The sequence below is a fragment of the Delphinapterus leucas genome, chromosome 8 (assembly GCF_059928025.1).
Source record: "Delphinapterus leucas isolate spDelLeu-1000000601 "Yukka" chromosome 8, BTC_Dleu_Yukka2, whole genome shotgun sequence".
NCBI classification, from domain to species: Eukaryota; Metazoa; Chordata; class Mammalia; order Artiodactyla; family Monodontidae; genus Delphinapterus; species Delphinapterus leucas.
This window is the reverse complement of record NC_143136.1, coordinates 27,166,415-27,187,677: the sequence shown is the minus strand read 5'-3', so window position 1 is coordinate 27,187,677 and position 21,263 is coordinate 27,166,415. Positions and strand designations below refer to the sequence as shown.

The following is a 21,263-nucleotide window of genomic DNA, read 5'->3' as shown; positions in this document are numbered from 1 at the left end:
TGAAGGGGTTTCCCTAACTCACATAAGTCTGTCAGTCCCATTTCAAAAGAAAAACAAAAACAAATGGTTGGTGGTTCTGCTGAATCAAGCATTGATGCTGTGTGAATGTACTAACGGTCCCGGAGGACTCCGTGGCGAGGGCGCGCTCATGCTTGTGAATTCTGGGCCAAAGAGAGAGCAGGTTGTTCCCAGCACTGATGAGCTGTGTGTCCAAGAAAGAAGCTGCACCAGCCCTTCGTGGTGGACCCAGCCTCCTGCCCACCTAACAAAGCCGCCTGACTTGGGGCTTGGGAGAAGCTCCTTGTCCAGACATGCTGCTCATCCCGGCCAGCAGAGAGGAGGCTGTTCAGGGACAAGCTGGGGAGAGCTTGGCTCTAACGCTGGCTGGGGAGAACTAAGGGGGAAAAAGCCCTATTTTATTCTTTTAATACAGTTCCCAGCAGGAAGATCAGGATAGGAGGTTCCCGCCTGCTCCAGATTAAAGGAACCCGCAGTTTCCAGGTGAAGAAGGGGGGTTCCTTGTCCAGCATTCGCCGGGTCGGCAGCTTAAAGAGCAGCAAGTTATCACGGCAGGACTCAGAGTCTGAGGCTGAGAAGCTGCAGCTGTCCCAGAGCAGGGACACTGTCACTGACCTAGGTAACATAGAGGAGTGGGCTGTGCAGGGACGTGGGGGGTAGGAAGACAGAGACCGAATCCCCAAACAGCTCAAGTCCATTTTCTGATACATCAGTAGATGGAGGGCAGAGTCATAGGTTAGAGTACTTGTTTAGTCCATAAGCTATGTTGCCCTCCAGAGCAGGGCTGCTCCAGCCTTACTGTGCACAGGGTCAGCTGGGAGCTTGTTAAAACGCAGTCCTGATTCAGCATCTCTGGGATGGGAGCCTGAGATTCTACGCTTTTAACAAGCTTCCTGGTAAAGTTGATGCTGCTGGTTCAAGGACCACAGCTTGAGCAGGGAGCATATGGAGTCTACAGTAGGGAAAGAAAACATTTTAATGACAAGGACAGTTTTTTGAAATCTAGATCTTTGTGCCTTTATTCTTCTGGTCAAGACCTTTAAAGCAAAATGTAGATATTCCCTTGGGAATAGCTGGCTTAAAGTCTTCTATAAACTAAAGTCTCTATTTCCCAAGTAAAAACAACCAAAATTTCAGAAAGGAAAGATTGTCTACTAATCTAACAATTAGTGACCTTCAGCAAGTCACTTAACTTCTCAGGGATTTGTTTTCCCCAGCTACCCAGTGAGAATAATTCTGTGTACTCCTTGCCTACTGTGTAAAGGATGCTCTAAAGGTAAATTAGGGATGATAGTAAAGTATGTTAAACTCCTGAGAATAAGCTTTATATACAATCAGAGTTGTAGATTGTCACTATAGGACCCAAAGAGACCCTGAATCCCCAAATGTGTTAGTCCTACGGGCTCTCATCATCATCTTAGTAGACAAGAAAAAGATTAAGCAGGCTTGCCGATAGGACTCACCAGCTGCCTAGAATTTAAATGTTAGGTTAAAAATTGAAGTGCATATTCTTTGCCTTTCAATCCCTGTATGAAAACCAAAGTGTAAAATTCTTCTTTCTAAGTAAGTTGTTTCAGAAGTCAGTCAGGAAATGTGGATAAATTATCGATCTAGCCTGCTGAAACAGAAGCTGAGTATATTTAATCAAGGGGAGTTTAAAATAGAAAATGTTTCTACACCTACCCACCCTTGCCTTTGAAAATAGCTAATTTATGCGTTAGTTAAGATTCAGCTTATTTTTTTAAGGAGACAATAGAAAAAACCTTATGACATCTTTTGTTACAGGTCTGAGCTGTAAGAGTACCATCAGTTAGTTTGGGGGAAAATATTATTTGAATTAATTATTTAAATTGATCAATGTAGCCTAGCCAGTTAAGTCAAACTATCCAAGCTAGAAGCATAGTTTTGTCATAGGAAATACCCAGAAAAGCTTGTAGATTTGAGGACAAAGCTTTGTTATCTAGTATATTGAGTAGAGAATTCCTGTGACATGTCTCCTTCACAGTTTCCTACAGAGACGAGTTTGGACAAAGGGTTGTCCACAGTTGGGCACAGTTGCTTCCAAATTCCCTTAGTCTTTCCAAGGCACCACCCATCTTTGAAATAGCTCTGATAGCAAAGCCAGGTGGTGTTAAGAGTAGTAGCACTAGCCGTAGTCACAGCAGCAGTGGAGGTAGCAGCACCCTTTGTGGCCACTGCAGGTTGGTTGGTGTCCCTACTTAACTACACCTGCGAGGTCTGGGCAGTCTGGAATGGATTTGGGCACACTCAACCAATAACTTGCTCATCTCAGCAATTCAAGGACTTGACTCTGTTCTTTTTCTCTGCTCCCATATCTCAAAGTGGAAGCCACCATAACAGAGATCATAAATGTCTTTGTAATTGCCAGTTCAGCTGGTGGTGAAGGGAACAGCTCCTATTAATATTACTCCACTAAAGCCAATGCTATGCCCTGTAACCCATTGGCCATGGTAGTCTGCCCTAGGATTCAAAAGCATGGACCACTATACCATAGCAACATGCTCTCCAGGGAGACAGAACAATATAACCTTTCTTGGTATTTTTCTTTTGAAGAAGGGAGTCCTTGGAGTGCAAGTGAGCCCAGCATTGAGCCAGAGGGAATGAGTACAGCCAGCACGGAGGAAAATTACCACAGGAACATGTCATGGCTTCATGTAAGTAGGAATCTCAGAAAGAGCGCTGAGATCAATTTCTTTTGGCATTGGGGAAGATCTGTGGAGGTAGGATGAAAGACTGTACTAAAAACATCTATCATTTCAGCCTATTAGAAACATTATAGGCTTTTATTTCAGCTGAACCTCTGGATACTCACTAAGATTGGTCTTCTGCTGGATTATATTCATTTGAAGCTTATCTAAGACCAAGGGTGCTTTGTTACAGTCGGCTTGTGAGTCAATATAAGTCAGGGAAAAAAACCCTGAGGGATCAGGCCAGGTTGGTGGTCAAGAGAGACTGAGTGACACAAGGCAAGGCATCACGATCACTTTTATACAGGTCACCACAAATGCTGAGAGCAAGGTCATGGTGTCAGTCTTGAGTCTGTATTAGATCAAATTGTAAACTAGGACATGGAGATTCTAAGATGATGAAGGTCACACCTCAAAGGGCTCTCCAGAGGGCACAGGCAGGAGGGAATCCCAAGCACAGATTACAGTTCAAGGTTTGACCTGGGTGTAAAGAAAGGAAAAGAAAGGTCGGGAAGCATGATGTGAGATCCACAGTTGGCAGGGTACTGCCAGCACTATTATTATTATTATTTTTTAACATCTTTATTGGAGTATGATTGCTTTACAATGATGTGTTAGTTTCTGCTTTATAACAAAGCGAATCAGCTATACATATGCATATATCCCCATACCTCCTCCCTCTTGCATTTCCCTCCCACCTTCCCTATCCCACCCCTCTAGGTGGTCACAAAGCACCGAGCTGATCTCCCTGTGCTATGTGGCTGCTTCCGACTAGCTATTTTACATTTAGTAGTGTATATATGTCCATGCCACTCTCTCACTTCATACCAGTTTACACTTCCCCCCACCCCGTGACCTCAAGTCCATTCTCTACATCTGCGCATTTATTCCTATCCTGCCCCCGGTTCTTCAGAATTTTTTTTTTTTTTTTAGATTCCATATATATGTGTTAACATATGGTATTTGTTTTTCTCTTTCTGACTTACTTCACTCTGTATGATAGACTCCAGGTCCATCCACCTCACTACAAATAACTCAATTTCGTTTCTTTTTATGGCTGAGTAATATTCCATTGTATATATGTGCCACATCTTCTTTATCCATTCATCTGTTGATGGACACTTAGGATGCTTCCATGTCCTGGTTATTGTAAATAGAGCTGCAATGAACACTGTGGTACATGACTCTTTTGGAATTATGGTTTTCTCAGGATATATGCCCCGTAGTGGCATTGCTGGGTCCTATGGTAGTTCTATTTTTAGTTTTTTAAGGAACCTCCATATTGTTCTCTATACTGGTTGTATCAATTTACATTCCCACCAACAGTGCAAGAGGGTTCCCTTTTCTCCACACCGTCTCCAACATTTATTGTTTCTAGATTTTTTGATGATGGCCATTCTGACTGGTGTGAGATGATATCTCATTGTAGTTTTGATTTGCATTTCTCTAATGATTAGTGATGTTGAGCATCCTTTCCTATGTTTGTTGGCAATCTGTATATTTTCTTTGGAGAAATGTCTATTTAGGTCTTCTGCCCATTTTTGGATTGGGTTGTTTGGTTTTTTGATATTGAGCTGCATGAGCTGCCTGTAAGTTTTGGAGATTAATCCTTTGTCAGTTGCTTCATTAGCAAATATTTTCTCCCATTCTGACGGTTGTCTTTTCGTCTTGTTAATGGGTTCCTTTGCTGTGCAAAAGCTTTTACGTTTCATGAGGTCCCATTTGTTTATTTTTGTTTTGATTTCCATTTCTCTAGGAGGTGGGTCAAAAAGGATCTTGCTGTGATTTATGTCATAGAGTATTCTGCCTATCTTTTCCTCTAAGAGTTTTATAGTGTCTGCCCTTACATTTAGGTCTTTAATCCATTTTGAGTTTATTTTTGTGTATAGTGTTAGGGATTGTTCTAATTTCATTCTTTTACATGTAGCTGTCCAGTTTTCCCAGCACCACTTATTGAAGAGGCCAGCACTATTATTGATCTTAGATATGGAATGTCTCCATCTCCTCTGATTTTAATCTGACTTCCTGGTAGGGTCAGATAAAGGGCTGGCTGGTACTTCACGCTCAGTGTTTACAGTGCTATGCCCTTGGAACTGGTTAATCTCCAGAACTGGCTGATTTTGAGAATCTCTGAGGCAGCTGTTTTTAGAGTAAACTTTTTAGTGAAGTCCAACCTACATATTAAAAAGCATACAAAATCTTTGTGTACTGCTCAATAAATTTTCACAAAATGGACACATCTGTGTAACCACCACCAGTTCAAGAAGAACATTAGCAGTACCTTAGAAGCCCTACCCGGGCCCTCAACCAGCCACTACTCTCTGCTATTGGTCACTGCCATTCTAACTTCTAAGACCAAAAATTATTTTGTCTGTTTTTGAAATGCATATAATTGGTGACATATGCTGGGCACTCTATTGTGTCTGATTTCTTTTTTTCACATAAGTGTAAATCCTCCAGCTTTGTTCTTCTGCAGGGTGGCCTGTTCTGTTCTTGGCTATATTCATTTCTATTAGAATCACCTTGTTAATTTCCATAAGAAAGCTTCCACAGCAGCCTTACTTTGAATACAAAGATCATTAAAACTGAGGAATTAAAATCTTTAATAAGTCTTCTAATGTATAAAATGGTCTATCCTCCATTAATTTGTGTTCCATCATTCATTTAGGATCTCTTCAATTTTATTCAATAATGCTTTTTAGTTTTGTGTTCCGTTAACCCTCTGGAAGTGTTTGTGTAAGACCAGAGTTATTTATTCTTTAAATATTTAGAAGGGATCACTGGTAGAACCTTCTAGATCTAAAAATTTCTTTGTAGGAAAGTTATTAATTACAGATTTAATTTATGTAATATAATTAAGATTTCTCCAGGGAGCAGATTGGGCAAATTGATTTTTTTTCCTAGGAATTTGTTAATTTAATCCAAATATTCACATTTATTAACAAGAAGATGTTTATAATATTCTCTTTTTTTAATGTATTGAAGTATAGCTGATTTACAACGTTGTGTTAATTTCTACTCTACAGCAGTGATTCAGTCATACATATATACATATATTTTCTTTTTCATATTTTTTTCGTCATGGTTTATCACAGGATATTGACTATAGTTCCCTGTGCTATACAGTAGAACCTTGTTGTTTATCTATTCTGTTTATAATAGTTTGCATCTGTTAATCCCAAACTCCCAGTCCATCCCTCCCCCACATCCCCTATTCTTTGGCAATGACAAGTCTGTTCTCTATGTCTGTGAGTCTGTTTCTGTTTCGTAGATAAGTTCATTTGTGTCATGTTTTAGATTCCATATATAAGTGATATCATAGTATTTGTCTTTCTCTGTCTGGCTTACTTCACTTAGTATGAAAATCTTGAGGCCCATCTATGTTGCTGCAAGTGGCATTGTTTCATTCTTTTCATGGCTGAGCAATATTCCATTGTGTGTATATATATATATATATATATATATATATATATATATACACCACATCTTTATCCATTCATCTGTCAGTGGACATTTAGGTTGTTCCCATGTCTTAGCTATTGTAAATAGTGCTGCTATGAACACTGAGGTGCCTGAATCTTTTTTTTTTTTTTTTTTTTTTTTTTTGGCGGTCCGTGGGCCTCTCACTGCTGTTGTGGCCTCTCCCGTTGCGGAGCACAGGCTCTGGACGCGCAGGCTCAGCGGCCATGGCTCACGGGCCTAACCGCTCTGCGGCATGTGGGATTTTCCCGGACCGCGCAACTTAGGTTGCTTCCATGTCCTGGCTACTGTAAATAGAGCTGCAATGAACATTGTGGTACATGACTCTTTTTGAATTATGGTTTTCTCAGGGTATATGCCCAGTAGTGGGATTGCTGGGTCATATGGTAGTTCTATTTTTAGTTTTTTAAGGAACCTCCATACTGTTTTCCATAGTGGTTGTATCAATTTACATTCCTACCAACAGTGCAGGAGGGTTCCCTTTTCACCACATCCTTTCCAGTGTTTATTGTTGCTAGATTTTTTCATAATAGCCATTCTGACCACTGTGAGGTGATACCTCATTGTAGTTTTGATTTGCATTTCTCTAATGATCAGTGATGTTGAGCATCTTTTCATGTACTTCTAGCCCATCTGTATATCTTCCTTGGTGAAATGTCTATTTAGCTCTTCTGCCCATTTTTTAATTGGATTGTTTGCTTTTTTGATATTGAGCTCCATGAGCTGTTTGTATATTTTGGAGATTAATCCTTTGTTCTTTCGTTTGCAAATATTTTCTCCCATTCTGAGGGTTGTCTTGTCATGTTTTAGGGTTTCCTTTGCTGTGCAAAATCTTTTAAGTTTAATTAAGTCCCATTTCTTTATTTTTGTTTTTATTTCCGTTACTCTAGGAGGTGGGTCAAAAAAGATCTTGCTGTGGTTTATGTCAAAGGGTGTTTTTCCTCTAAGAGTTTTATAGTGTCTGGTCTTACATTTAGGTCTTTAATCCATTTTGAGTTTATTTTTGTGTTTGGTGTTAGTGTTCTAATTTCATTCTTTTACATGTATCTGTCCAGTTTTCCCAGCACCACTTATTGAAGAGGCTGTCCTTTCTCCACAGTATGTTCTTGCCTCCCTTGTCGTAAATTAGATGACCATATGCGTGTGGGTTTATCTCTGGGCATTCTATCCTGTACCATTGATCTATATTTCTGTTTTTGTGCCAGTACCATACTGTCTTGATTGCTGTAGCTTTGTGGTATAGTTTGAAGTCAGGGAGCCTGATTCTTCCAACTCCATTTTTCTTTCTCAAGGTTGCTTTGGCTATTCGGGGTCTTTTGTGTTTCCATACGAATTGTAAAATTTTTTGTTCTAATTCTGTGAAAAATGCCATTGGTAGTTTGATAGGTATTGCCTTGAATGTGTAGATTGCTTTGGGTAGTATAGTCATTTTCACAATACTGGTTCTTCCAATACAAGAACATGGTATGTTTCTCTATCTGTTTATGTCATCTTTGATTTCTTTCATCAGTGTCTTACAGTTTTCTGAGTACAAGTCTTTCGCCTCCTTAGGCAGGTTTATTCCTAGGTATTTTATTCTTTTTGTTACGATGGTGAATGGGATTGTTTCCTTAATTTCTTTTTCTGATATTTTGTTGGTGGTGTATAGGAATGCCAGATATTTCTGTGCATTAATTTCGTATCCTGCAACCTTACCAAATTCATTGACTAGTAGTTTTCTGGTGGCATCTTTAGGATTTTCTATGTATAGTATCATGTCATCTGCAAACAGTGACAGTTTTACTTCTTCTTTTCCAATTTGTATTCCTTTATTTCTTTTCCTTCTCTGATTGCCATGGCTAGGACTTCCAAAACTATGTTGAATAAGAGTGGTGAGAGTGGACGTCCTTGTCCTGTTCCTGATCTTAGTGGAAATGCTTTCAGTTTTTCACAATTGATTATGCTGCTTGCTGTGGGTTTGTCATATGTGGCCTTTATTATGTTGAGGTAGGTTCCCACTATGCCCATTTTCTGGAGAGTTTTTATCATAAGTAAGTTTTGAATTTTGTCAAAAGCTTTTTCTGCATCTGTTGAGATGATCATATGGTTTTAATTCCTTAATTAGTTAATGTGGTGTATCACATTGATTTGCATATTTGAAGAATCCTTGTATCCCTGGGATAAATCCCATTAGATCGTGGTGTATAATCCTTTTAATGTGTTGCTGGATTCTGTTAGCTAGTATTTTGTTCAGGATTTTTGCATCTATGTTCATCAGTGATACTGGTCTATAATTTCCTTTTTCTGTGATATCTTTTTCTGGTTTTTGTATCAGGGTGATGGTGCCTTCATAGAATGAATTTGGGAGTGTTTCTCCCTCTGCAATTTTTTGGAAGAGTTTGAGAAGGATAGGTGTTAGCTCTTCTCTTAATGTTTGATAGAATTCGCCTGTGAAGCCATCTGGTCCTGGACTTTTGTTTGTTGGAAGATTTTTAATTGCAGTTTCAATTTCATTACTGTGATAGGTGTGTTTATATTTTCTAATTCTTCCTGGTTCAGTCTGGGAAAATTGTACCTTTCCAAGAATTTGTCCATTTCTTTGTGGTTTTCCATTTTATTTTCACATAGTTATTTGTAGTAGTCTCTTATAATCCTTTGTATTTCTGTGGTGTCAGGTGTGATTTCTCCTTTTTAGTTTCTAATTTTATTGATTTGCATCCTCTCCCTTTTTTTCTCGATGAGTCTGGCTAAGAGTTTATCAATTTTGTTTATCTTCTCAAAGAACCAGCTTTTAGTTTTATTGACCCTTGCTATTGTTTTCTTTGTTTCTGTTTCACTTATTTCTGCTCTGATATTTATGCTTTCTTTCCTTCTACTGACTTTGGGTTTTTTTGTTCTTCTTTCTTTAGTTGTTTTAAGTGTAGGATTAGATTTTTTATTTGAGATTTTTCTTGTTTCTTGAGGTGAGATTGAATTGCTATAGACTTCCCTATTAGAACAGCCTTTGCTTCGTCCCATAGATTTTGGATCATCGTGTTTTCATTGTCATTTGTTTCTATGTGTTTTTTAATTTCTTCTTTGATTTCTTCACTGATCTCTTGGTTATTTAGTAGTTCACTGTTTAGCCTCCTGTGTTTTGTACAGTTTTTTTTCCTGTAATTGATTTCCAATATCATAACGTTGTGGTCCAAAAAGATGCTTGACATGATTTCAGTTTTCTTAAATTTTCCAAGGCTTGATTTGTGACCCAAGATGTGATCTATCTGGGAGAATGTTCCATGTGCACTTGAGCAGAAATTGTATTCTGCCTCTTTTGGGTGGAATGTTCTGTAAATATCAATTAAATCTATCTGGTCTATTGTGTCATTTAAAGATTGTGTTTCCTTATTTATTTTCTGTTTGGATGATCTGTCCATTCATGTAAGTGGCATGTTAAAATCCCCACTATTATTGTGTTACTGTCAGTTTCTCCTTTCATGGTTGTTACCATTTGCCTTATGTATTGAGGTGCTCCTATGCTGGGTCCATAAACATTTATAATTGTTATATCTTCTTCTTGGATTGATCCTTTGATCGTTACATAGTGTCCTTCTTTGTCTCTTGTAGTAGTCTTTATTTTAAAGTCTATTTTATCTGCTACGAGTATTGCTCCTCCAGCTTTCTTTTCATTTCCATTTGCATGGAATATCTTTTTCCATCCCTTCACTTTCAGTTTGTATATGTCCCTAGGTCTGAAGTGAATCTCTTGTAGACAGCATATATCTAGATCTTGTTTTTTATCCATTCAGCCAGTCTGTGTCTTTTGGTTGGGGCCGTTAATCCATTTACATTCAAGGTTATTATCAACATGTATGTTCCTATTACCATTTTCTTAATTGTTTCAGGTTTGTTTTTGTGGGTCTTTTTCATCTCTTGTGTTTCCCACCTAGAGAAGTTTCTGTAGCATTTGTTGTAAAGCTTGTTTGGTGGTGCTGAATTCTCTTAGGTTTTGCTTGTCTGAAAAGCTTTTGATTTCTTCATAAAATCTGAATGAGATCCTTGCTGGGTAGAGTAATCTTGGTTGTAAGTATTTTTCTTTCATCACTTAAAGTATATCCTGCCACTCCCTTCTGGCCTGCAGAGTTTCTGCTGAAAAATCAGTTGATAGCCTTATGGGGTTTCCTTTATATGTTATATTTGTTTTTCCCTTGCTGCTTTTAATATTTTTCGTTTCAATTTAATTTTTGTTAGTTTGATTACTATGTGTCTTCGTGTGGTTTTCCTAGGGCTTATCCTGTACAGGACTCCATGTGCTTCCTGGACTTGGGTGACTATTTCCTTTCCCATGATAGGGAAGTTTTCAACTCTAATCTCTTCACATATTTTCTCAGATGCTTTTTTTTTCTCTTCTTCTTCAGGGACCCCTGTAATTTGAATGTTGGTGTGTTTAGTGTTATCCCAGAGGTCTCTGAGGTTGTCTTCAATTCTTTTCATTCTTTTTTCTTTATTGTGCTCCTTGGTGGTTATTTCCACCCTTTATCTTCCACCTCACTTATTCGTTCTTCTGCCTCACTTATTCTGTTACTGATTCCTTCTAGTGTATTTTTCATTTCAGTTATTGTGCTGTCCATCTCTGTTTGTTTGTTCTTTAGTTCTTCTAGATCTTTGTTAAACACTTGTATTTTCTCAATGTGTGCTTCCCTTCTCTTTCCGAAATTCTGGATCATCTTTATAATCATTACTCTGAATTCTTTTTCAGGTAGGTTACCTATTTCCTCTTCATTTACTTGGTCTTGCAGGTTTTTACATTGCTCCTTCATCTGTGACATATTTTTTTGCCGTTTCTTTTTTTTTTTTTTTTTTTTTTTTTTTTAGTGAGTGGGATTGTGTTCCTGTCTTACTGGTTGTTTGGCCTGAGGCTTCCAGCACTGGAGTTTGTAGGCTGTTGGGTAGAGCTGGGTCTTGGTGCTGAGATGAGGGCCTCCGTGAGACCTCACTCTGATGAATATTCCCTGGGGTCTGAGGTTCTCTGTTAGTCCAGTGGTTCAGACTCAGAGCTCCCACAGCAGGAGCTTTGGCCCAACCCCCAGCTTCTGAACCAAGATCCCGCAAGCCATGTGGGATGGCAAAACAAAAAATAAAGGAGAACAATTACAAAGTAAAAAATAAAATTATACTAGGAAACTAACAGATATGTTAGAAAGAATATAAAAATAAAAATATAGATGAATCAACAACCAGAAGGTACAGCAGTACCACAATAGTAAGAAAGAGGAGGAGGGAAAAGAGAAAAACAAAAAAGAAAAGAAAAAAAGGGGAAAAGGCCTTGGCTGTGGAGGGTGGGGCCTAAGTAAGGGTGAGGTTTGGGTCAGGGGCAGGGACTATGCTTAGGACCCACAGGGCTGGAAAAGGCCCTGGGAGCTGTGGGGGGTGGTGCTTAGGCTCAAGGAAGAGAAGGGGCTGGGCATGCCCCCACCCCGGTCTCAGAGGGTAGGGGACCTCACCTGGGAGCCCAGCAGGCTTTCTGGGCTCGAGTGCCTGGAGTGAACGCCCTCCACTCCTCTCCCTCTCCTCCGGGAGGGCCCCTCCCGCCTGCCTCTCCTGATCTCCCCAGCCTCCCTCCTATGCCCCCAAGCACCCATGTGGCCTGGAGGGGGCCTTGAAGGGCAGAGGACTGGCCTGGGAACTCAGCAGTTTCCCCAGGCCCAAGTGGGTGCAGCAGTCACCTTCCACTCCTCTCCCCTCCTCCTGGAGGGACCCTCCCTTCTGCCTCTCCTGATCTCCCTGGCCTCAGGGACGCCTATCCTGTCTGGCCTCCACTTCTCCTCCCCCCCTCTGTCCCCCCACATCCTACCAGTTCACTTGGGGGTTCCTCCTGTCTCCTTGGGCGTCAGGGTCCCCCACCAGCGGGCGGCAGATGCCCTAGTTGTGGGGAGACACTCTATAATATTTTCTTAAGATCATCTTAAATTTCGTGAGATCTACAGTAATGTGCCTTTATCATTTCTAATATTGGTAGGTTTTATCTTTTCTTTCTCTTTTTTTGATCAGTCTTGCTAGAAGTTTATCAGTTTTATTAGTCAAAGAACCATTTTTTGGCCAGATTCAAGACGAACAAGGGAAGGTTTACAGTTCTTCTTTGTGCCCTGACTCATATTAGTATAAACAGGAATATCAGGGATCTTCAATGAATCTTGAGAGAGATCTGGATATTCTGTTCAGACAACACCTATTTTTTTTAAAAAAAACTTTGAAGAGTATGAGGTATTGTTAGCCGAGTTTGAGAGGGGTGCATTGTTACTGTTATTTACATTTGTCTCAGATTAAACAGGACCTCTCATTCCTAAGGAAATGCATGGCAGCCCTTTCTAGAGGTTCGATTGGTCTTATCTGTGTAGACTTACTTTATGTTCTCCATTCAATGTGGCACATGGTCTCGCACAGTTTAGGTGTTGGGGTGGGAACTAGTTTCATGAAGGATAGAATCATTCAGAAGATTACTCTGTACAGATTTGACTAAACTTGCAGCTCTAGGAATGCTACTGCCTTTTTAGGAAGGCAACTTAAGAAGTTATCATCTCAAGGCCCTTCATTTCTTTTCTTAAAATAACCATATCATTTAAGTCAACTGAGTTCTTTTCTGTAATACTACTTGAGAAGTCTAGAAGATATGAAGATTTTAGCCAGATGAAGCCACAAGTGAAGAGCTAGAATAGCCCAAAAGCTGAAAACAAATTAGTTTGTAGAGAGGGAAATGAAGTGCTACACTGGGTTTCAAGGCCCAGTTGAAGGTTAGAGGCCAGGGTGGAAGGTGCAGAAATGTTTTCATGTTCCATGTAGGTGGGCTGGAGTTAAAGACATCCCACAGCTGTCAAAGGCCAGCCAAATCCTTTGGGATGGAGCTTCTCATTAGTTTCTGCTCTTCTCCTGGCTCCTTCTACAACATAAGAGCTGAAAAAAATAATACATTTTAATTTCAGAATCTTCATTTGAAAATTTGGGAATCAGACACTCCCCGATAATTGTTTCAACTTTTGAAGAGCACTTAACCTTGTATTATTTCAAAAAGAACTTTCTATCAAGTGTGAATCCAGGGAGCAAAAGAAGCCACGTACATAAAGGCTTGTAACTCTTTGTTCTCTTGTGGGAATTATTATTCTCTGTGGAATTATTGTGATTTTAAGACCCATTAAAGAAAGTTGACATTCTCACTTTTCATCTTCCACCCCACATCGTCGTTCACAGTTGGTCTGTACCCTGGTTGCCTGGTTGAGCTTCAGTGATGTCTGTTTTCCAGGTCATGATCTTGCTGTGCAATCAGCAAAGCTTCATCTGCACCCACGTTGACTACTGCCACCCTCACTGCTACCTGCACCACAGCCGCTCCTGTGCCCGGCTCGTCAGGGCCATTAAGCTGCTCTATGGAGACTCTGTGGACTCCCTCCGAGAGAGCAGCAGCGTCAGCAACGTGGCTCTCCGGGGCAAGAAGCAGAAAGAGGTGAGCGAATGATCACATGATAATATACCAATGATAGGGAAAGTGATGTCCTAACAACCTTTTCTCTGGAAATGCAAACTTCAGCCCACTGCAGTTGCATAAACCAGGCTACAGAGCTGTGTGATTTCGAGCAAAATTAGAAGATGGGTACAAAAAAGGCAAGTGCCAAAAACAATAAATAAATAAAAGACAAGTGCTTTGTCTTCATGTCCATGAGCAAACATGGGCTCAACTCTTTTCCCAGGCTTATTTCTACAAATAAATATGAACTCAAAGGGGCACTGGTGATAAGTAGGTTGCTGTGGTAGGAAGAATAATGTCCCCCCAAAGGTGTCCGATTTCTAATCCCTGGAACCTGTGACTATGCTACCTCACCTGGCAAAAGGGATTTTGCCTGTGTGAGTAAATTAAGTATCTTATAATGGGGAGATTATCCTGGATTAGCCAAGTGGGCTGAACATAGTCAGAGGTAGAGATGGAGATGTGATGACAGAAGCAGAGGTCAGAATGATGCAGGGTAGTGAGTCCAGGCAGCCTCTGGAAGCTGGAAAGGACAAGGAAATGGATGATTCCCTAGAGCCTCCAGAAGGAACACAGCCCTGCCAATTCATTTTAGACTTCTGACCTAGAGAACTGTTAAGATAATAAATTTGTGTTATATTTTTGCCAGGAAGGTTTTAGTGATTTGTTACAGCAGTAATAGGAGACTGATACAGTTATAGCTTAAGAAATAAGCAATAAATGGCCCAACTGTTCACTGATAAATAATAGAGTCAAATCAGACTAAAGGAAACTTCTTCAAGAAACTATTACATTTTCTAAGCATTCAGCTGCACTTTCCTGAAAACTGAACAGCTGAACTGGCAGAAGATGAAGACAGTAACCAGGGCTGCCGTGCTTCTGCCAGGGAAGCCCTGAGTTACCCATCTGCCCCTGAACAGGCGTGATGGCCAAGATGCTCTACTGCATGCTGCTGGCCGCCCCTGCAGCTGCTTCTCACAAGTGGATCTGCCAAGAGATTTTTATATAATCCCTATTCATTTCGATGAGCATTCATTGTGCACCTGCTGTTGGCATATATATAGAATATGAGGCTAGATATTCTTGGAGAAATAAAAAATAATTAAGCAGGAGTAGAGGTTATTTCTGTTGATACTAAAGAGTTTGTGAACCAGGTTTGGTGGGGTGGGAGGATGGCAATAAAATACAAATCAAGCTAGAGAATATAAACAATAACAAAAAATGCACAGTTGAGTTGTATATCAATCTGTAATGCTTTAGCATTCACAAAAGGGATTTATTTAATTATGATTTTTTAAATTTTGAAAGCAATATGGGTATATGGAAGAAATTTTGGCTAATACAAGAGCTCCTAAAGAGATCCTAAAGAAAAAAAATATGTATCTCATGCGTATCATAAGTGTGCTAATTTGCCTTCTGGAATATGACCTTTTAGTATTTTCTTCAAAGCATATGTATGAGCGTATAAGGTAGGTATACATCATTGACAAAGTACTTTTTGATTCTTGCAAATCTCGTGCAGGAGATACTCTTCACATTTTACAGATGAAAATGTTGAGGTTCAGAAAGATGGGATTGTCCACACTTCACATCTAGAACAGCTAGACTTTAATTTATAAACATGGAATTTCAAAGTCAGGGCTTTTTCAACTAGACTCTATTGCATCTACCGGTATTCAAACTACACAAATTCTGAGGGGAAATCAGGTGGGGAAACTACATGAACTGCTAAATGATGACATAAAGAGAAAAGTTTGTATGTGTATATATGTTTGTATGTATATGCATGTACATAGACATGCATTTGTGTTTGAGATACATGTATGTACACACATGTATCTCAAACATAAATAACACTTCATACAAAGAAAACCTATTTTTATTTAGGTAAGTTCTCCTTCATATAAAAACTCCCTTAGCTTTAGAAGAAAACCATATATGTTGAAAATTGTAAAAATACGCCAACCTAATGTTCGTTGTTCACCATACACACGCTGAGATTTCTTACTTCCATACCTTTGCTCCAGCTGTATCTTCACCTGTAATCTACATGTGGCTGAACCCAAACATCCTTCAAGATCCAGCTCAAGTGCCGCCTCCTTCTTTTCTGATCTCCCTAGCATTTACCACTGGGCATACTGCAGGTGGATGATTAATGACATTTTCTATTCCTTCTTCCTCTAAACTACAATGATGGTTTACTTGTGCTTTTCACATCCTTCATTCAATTATTCATTCATTCATTGATCCATCCATCCATGTGTCTATTCAGCATATTTTAAAGAGATTCTGGACCATGCTGAGTCCATACTGTGTTGGGTATAGTAATGGCCCTACCCTTGTAAGATGCACACAGTCTAGTCTAGAGACAGAAATTAATCAAATAAACATCCCAAGTTGATGTAAAATTGCAACAACGATAAGCACAATGAAGGAGAAGCACTCTGTGCTGAGAGATCTTATGAATAAGACTTTGAACCAAGGATGATGGCTGGAGCACGGAGGACCGTGGTGCCTGATGAGGCTGCACAAGCAGGTAGAGAGCAGACCAGGTTGAGCCTCTGAGGCCTTGGGAAGGATTTTAGTCTTTATCCTGTGAATAGTGACAAGCACCGAGAGGTTTTTAAGATTGCTCTGCCTGCAAAGTGGGGCTACTTACATCCCTATTTCTCTTCTCACTTAATTATAAAGCTTCTTGAGAACTGAGGCAGTCTTACACATTTTGCATCCTGTGTGATACCTAACAGAGTACCTCACTATGGCAGAGAGACTATAATATTGAGTGAGTGAGTGGGCTATAGAGTTCTATGATGTTTCATGAGTGCCTTTCACCTCTGGCCCATCCAGGACACTGACCTGAAGCAGCAGAAAAAGTTACCAACCTTACATGTTGCTTACATTTTTGAAAGGGAAAGTAAAGCAAGAGTATAAGTGTTCCCTAACCCTAACACACTTAAATTAGTCATGCAGGTGGAGAGCTGAAAAGATGTATTGAGTCTTCTGTGATAAACATTTTATTTCCAAAATGCCAGCCTCCTGTTCAAGCTTCTTTTTTATTCTCTCATGATGTTTCCATTTGCCTGTTCTGAATCTGTCACATGAATGAACAATGCTCACATTTTCAGAGCCCAAATGAAAACAGAGTAGGCAATAAACCAAGAATAAAAGCAGTGATTCTGATTAAAATCGAGACTTATGAGCAATTGGTATTTCATTCGTGTTTCCTTTTTAATTGGTTTTTGTGGCAGAATATATTTGTGGCAGCTAGTACATTTTGTAACCCTTCTAACTCTGATCAATCTGCTAATCTACATTTCAGTGCTCAGAGACTCACTGTACATTCTGTTAGTCTGTTTTAGTGCACTTCCAAATTTGAGAGGTTTAGGTAAGCTATCATTATATATATCACCTTCACCGAAAGGTGAATTCACCAAAGAATTCTTTGAATTTTCCTGTATATCTGTACCTTGTCTAATGCTATGTTCTAAACATAGTAATGCGCAATTAGTGCTTGCTGATGGAAATGGGTGGATAAAACATTTTTTCCTTTCAGCCAAAAAGGAGAGGTAACTAAAAGGTTATATGTACCACAAAAAAAGAAAGGGCATAGTGTCCATAAATTCTGTGAAGCCAGTGTAAATGGCAAGAGGCCACCTGATCTCCTGCAGGACTAATATTTTTCTAAAGCTATGGAAAACACAGCTGTGAGGCCAAGACCAAGCCCTAGGTCTTGATTTCATGGGTCAGAATTACTCTTCACTATGACATAAATAACTCCTATGTCAAAGATGTATGAGACACAAAGGGTCTGGGTTACCTCTGGGGAAATACTATACTTCTATTGGCATGTTTCTTTCCAGAAACGCGAGGCAATCCCTTTCCCAAAGAACCCAGTAGGCTGACTCCAATTTTCCCAAATGTTAAATACCTCATTATTTCCACAGTGTTATCATCATTTACGACATGTATCTCCTTTTCTACTTATCTTGAATTTTCATTTGTTTGCGAGCTGTCTCTCCTGGTAAGATACACTCTCCAGAATGGTGTATCATGGGGGTTTTGCTCCTCAGCATATCCTCAGAAGTTAGCCCTGTTCCTGGCAAATGGTCATTTCTTAATAAACATACTTGAATTATTAAATGAATAAGTAAAATTATTACTTAAACTATTTTTACTTAAACTATTTTACTTAAACGTATTCTGCCTCCGTTGTCAATAATATTTTGTTGTGAGTAATAGAAACCCATTGAAATTTGTTCAAATAATTAGAGTTTCTTCAAAGGATATAGCAGAATCTCATGAAACGAAGGACAGGTGGGAAACACAGTCAAGCCTCAAAGGAATGAGATCCAAAGCAGCTGTCCATCTCAGGGTGGACAGTCTCTCATCTCTGCTTCTTTCTGCATCATCTCTGTCTGCTGACTCATCTCTGTCCCCTGACCAGCAACCCCTGCTTTATTCATCTTGTACTTAGACTGAAGTCTCAAGGTTGCCTCATCATTTCTCAGCCCCAGTAACCATCACTAAATGAATCAGACTCGGTCCCCTAATTCCCTAGGACAGGAATTTGATGGGACCAACCCCTCCTCTTTCTGATCCAAACACCACAAGTGATAATTCCCTGGACAGTTAAAGGATAGGTTTTGCACTACAGATTTTATCTGAAGTTCTACACCATCCCATAGCAAGCATGTCCCAGTATCCCTGCCAGCTCTTGGGGACTGTATAATGTCCTCCCACTGACCATAGCTTCCTCTGGTAGATCGACTCAACAATGAATGACATCCTCTATTAGTGGTAAATTCTGTCCTTCAGTCTTGGGTTACTAGTTTTGGTTTTCTTTGCAGTCCCTGATTGATGTGTGTTTCCAACCACCACCTACATCTCACAGTCCAGTGAAATTTCTAACTCTTCAGGAACCACTAATGGTTGTCATTACATAATATGGTTATAAATGCCTTCAGAACCAGCCTCCTACTCCATCCATTTTCCTGCTCTCTTCTAGCCAAGTTTTACACCACGTTTTACCAAAGCAAAAAGCAACTGATGATGATGTTGTTAGTCTGAGTCAGGGTCACACCAGTAGAGGACTTTAGGGACCTCACATAGGGTACCCAAGTGCCCATCACACGTGTACCCATCTTTAATCCCTGTTGTCAGGCCTGAACAAGTCACTCAAGAAGAGTTCCTAGCCCATCACCCTAGTGTAAAAGCCTTTCCAATTCCCTTCCCTTTCCACTAAAACAAACATCCTAATATCTTGAAGCCAGCAGAACACACCAGGCTTCTTAAGGAAGCATGCCAAGATATTAAATATTCGATATTTGAGAAGCTTGACTTATACCTTCTGTCCCCAGCAGATAGGATTAAACAGAAGCCTACATTTCACAGAGTGTGAGAAACAGACATAAATGTTTGTCCTTTTTCCTCTGAGTATTTTTCTGTATCTGCTTGCTTAAAATTCCTATAAATTAATCAAAAGTATTGTTCAAAGGTAACCCTGAAAAGATAAACTGTCCAGCCAAAGGAGAAAGCAATAAAATATTTTCAAAATTTAAAAATCAATTTTAAAATAACTCTAACAACCTGGGGAATATTCATCATAAAATCACAGTGAAATGAAATGTTTAAAACTGTGTACCGCATATATAGCATCGTCACAGCTTTGCTAAGATGCCTAGGGGGACAAAGGGCTGAAAGGAACCAAATAATGGCCATCACTGAGTTGAGGATTATAAGGATTTTTATTTTCTTCTTCACAGTTTTTTTGTATTTTCCAGGTATTCTGCAATTTACATTTTTTTAATAAATAGAATAAAAGCAGAAAGATGCCACTTTTTAAATACCTTGATTTTTTACAAAGTCAGATACACCCCTATATTTATATGGAAAATGATTGCCATATATGATTTTAGAAGTTTTCAAATTATATAAAATAAGCATGATATTTATGCTATATTTTGCTTTTACATTCACAGGGGGGAAATAAAGCATTGCGGGATTTCTCTCCCCAGATGATATTTATTCCCAAGCAGGATTTCTCTCCCCAAATGATATGTGTTCCCAAGTATGTACCTCCACTTTTTTTTTTTTAAAATCTTTAGAAAACACAGCAAGAGCTCTGATTCATTTGTTTCCAAGTAGATTCGTTTAAGAGTTCATTCCATACTGGTCACATAACAGATGCATTGTCTTGGGTCTTTTTGTCAGAGTTTTGAAAGACTTTCTTGGAACATGCATGTACTTTTTAGATTTGCTTTTTCTTTCAAAATATCTCCATCTATAACACTGTGAAGCTCTGTTCAGGAATTCTTAAGGAGTTCAGTTGTTTTCCCTTGGCACTGAGGGAGAGAGTGTTTCATTGACATGTCACTAGAAAAACAAATGAGCATTTATACTGTGCAAAGGGATGGATTCCCTGTTTGCACAGCCTGGAGTGCAAAAATGGAGGCATCAGGACTCAGGATAAATAAACAAGGGCCTGCCACCACTGGAGCAATCATTCTCCCAGCTGCTCTGTCCACTCCATTCCTTGGCACTTAGAGAGTCAGGGGAAGAAAATGTCTCCTCCGTGTGTATGCAGATGTCAGGCTTATTCTGGACCCCGGTTGAGGGGACAATTTGAAAGAAGAGCTGCTGTATGGGTTTTTAAAAAAACAAACAAACAAACAAAAAAACACTTTACGTGGATGATGGATGCTATGAACTCGTACTTCGTTGATGAGTCTTTTATCCTTCACTTCCTAACACTCCTCTGTGAAACATTTTCTCTTCCAAATAATCAACTTGTAACATCCAACCCTTTAAAGGGATTATTAGAGAGAGTGGCTTTTAACTGGCAATATTTTAAAAGATTTGTGTTTTTAACAGCTTGGTGGAATATAATTAGCCTTGAAATGGAAATCAGGAGATCCTGTCCTTTCCTTATTCTACTAATAACCAGTTTTGCAATTTGGTCAAGCTACTCCACCTCTCTGGGTCCTGGTCTCCTCAGTGGTAAAAGAGCAGTTTGTTGCTAAATACCCCTAAGCTACCTTTTCATTACAAAATTAACTGCTTTTATCACTTTCAGAAAGTGCAGGCCCATAAAAAGTCCTTACTGAAATTATCTGTTGCATTAGAACCAGTTGGTTGTTTGGAGAATTTGGAGGAAAACAGCACTGTTGGGTTTTGAGAGAACACAACACTCTTCGTCACCTATCTTATGTTCTTTCCAGTGCTCAGATAAATCATGCCTGAGGACACCTTCGCTGAAAAAGAGAGTTTCAGATGCCAACCTAGAGGGGAAAAAGGACTCTGGAATGCTGAAATACATCAGACTACAGGTATTGATGCATGGATCAGAAATGTTCATGGAGCAGTAATAAGGAGGGAACTCCAGATATCTTGTTTACTAATGTTTGGGGCATACAATGCCAACTGGCACAGTGTTGGCATAAAGGCCCCTCTAATTTGGTGAGCAAGAATGCTACCAAGTATGCAAGGAAAAATCCCTTCTTGCTGGACAGCCAACTTCCTTAGAGACAAGGCTTGGGGGGGCTTGGCTAGAACCATGCCTCTTCCCACTCTCTCCACTCTCC

The 21,263-nt window shown here is 39.6% G+C and overlaps 1 protein-coding gene across 1 annotated transcript in view; it reads left to right on the top strand.

Moving 5' to 3' along the window:
* UNC80 (unc-80 subunit of NALCN channel complex) overlaps positions 1-21,263 on the top strand; it is a 240,407-nt gene that overhangs the window by 130,699 nt on the left and 88,445 nt on the right. The window contains exons 27-30 of the mRNA XM_089916431.1: positions 434-637; positions 2,593-2,693; positions 13,462-13,662; positions 20,901-21,008. Coding sequence (XP_089772557.1) covers positions 434-637; positions 2,593-2,693; positions 13,462-13,662; positions 20,901-21,008 — 614 coding nt within the window. The remainder of the gene's footprint in view (positions 1-433; positions 638-2,592; positions 2,694-13,461; positions 13,663-20,900; positions 21,009-21,263) is intronic.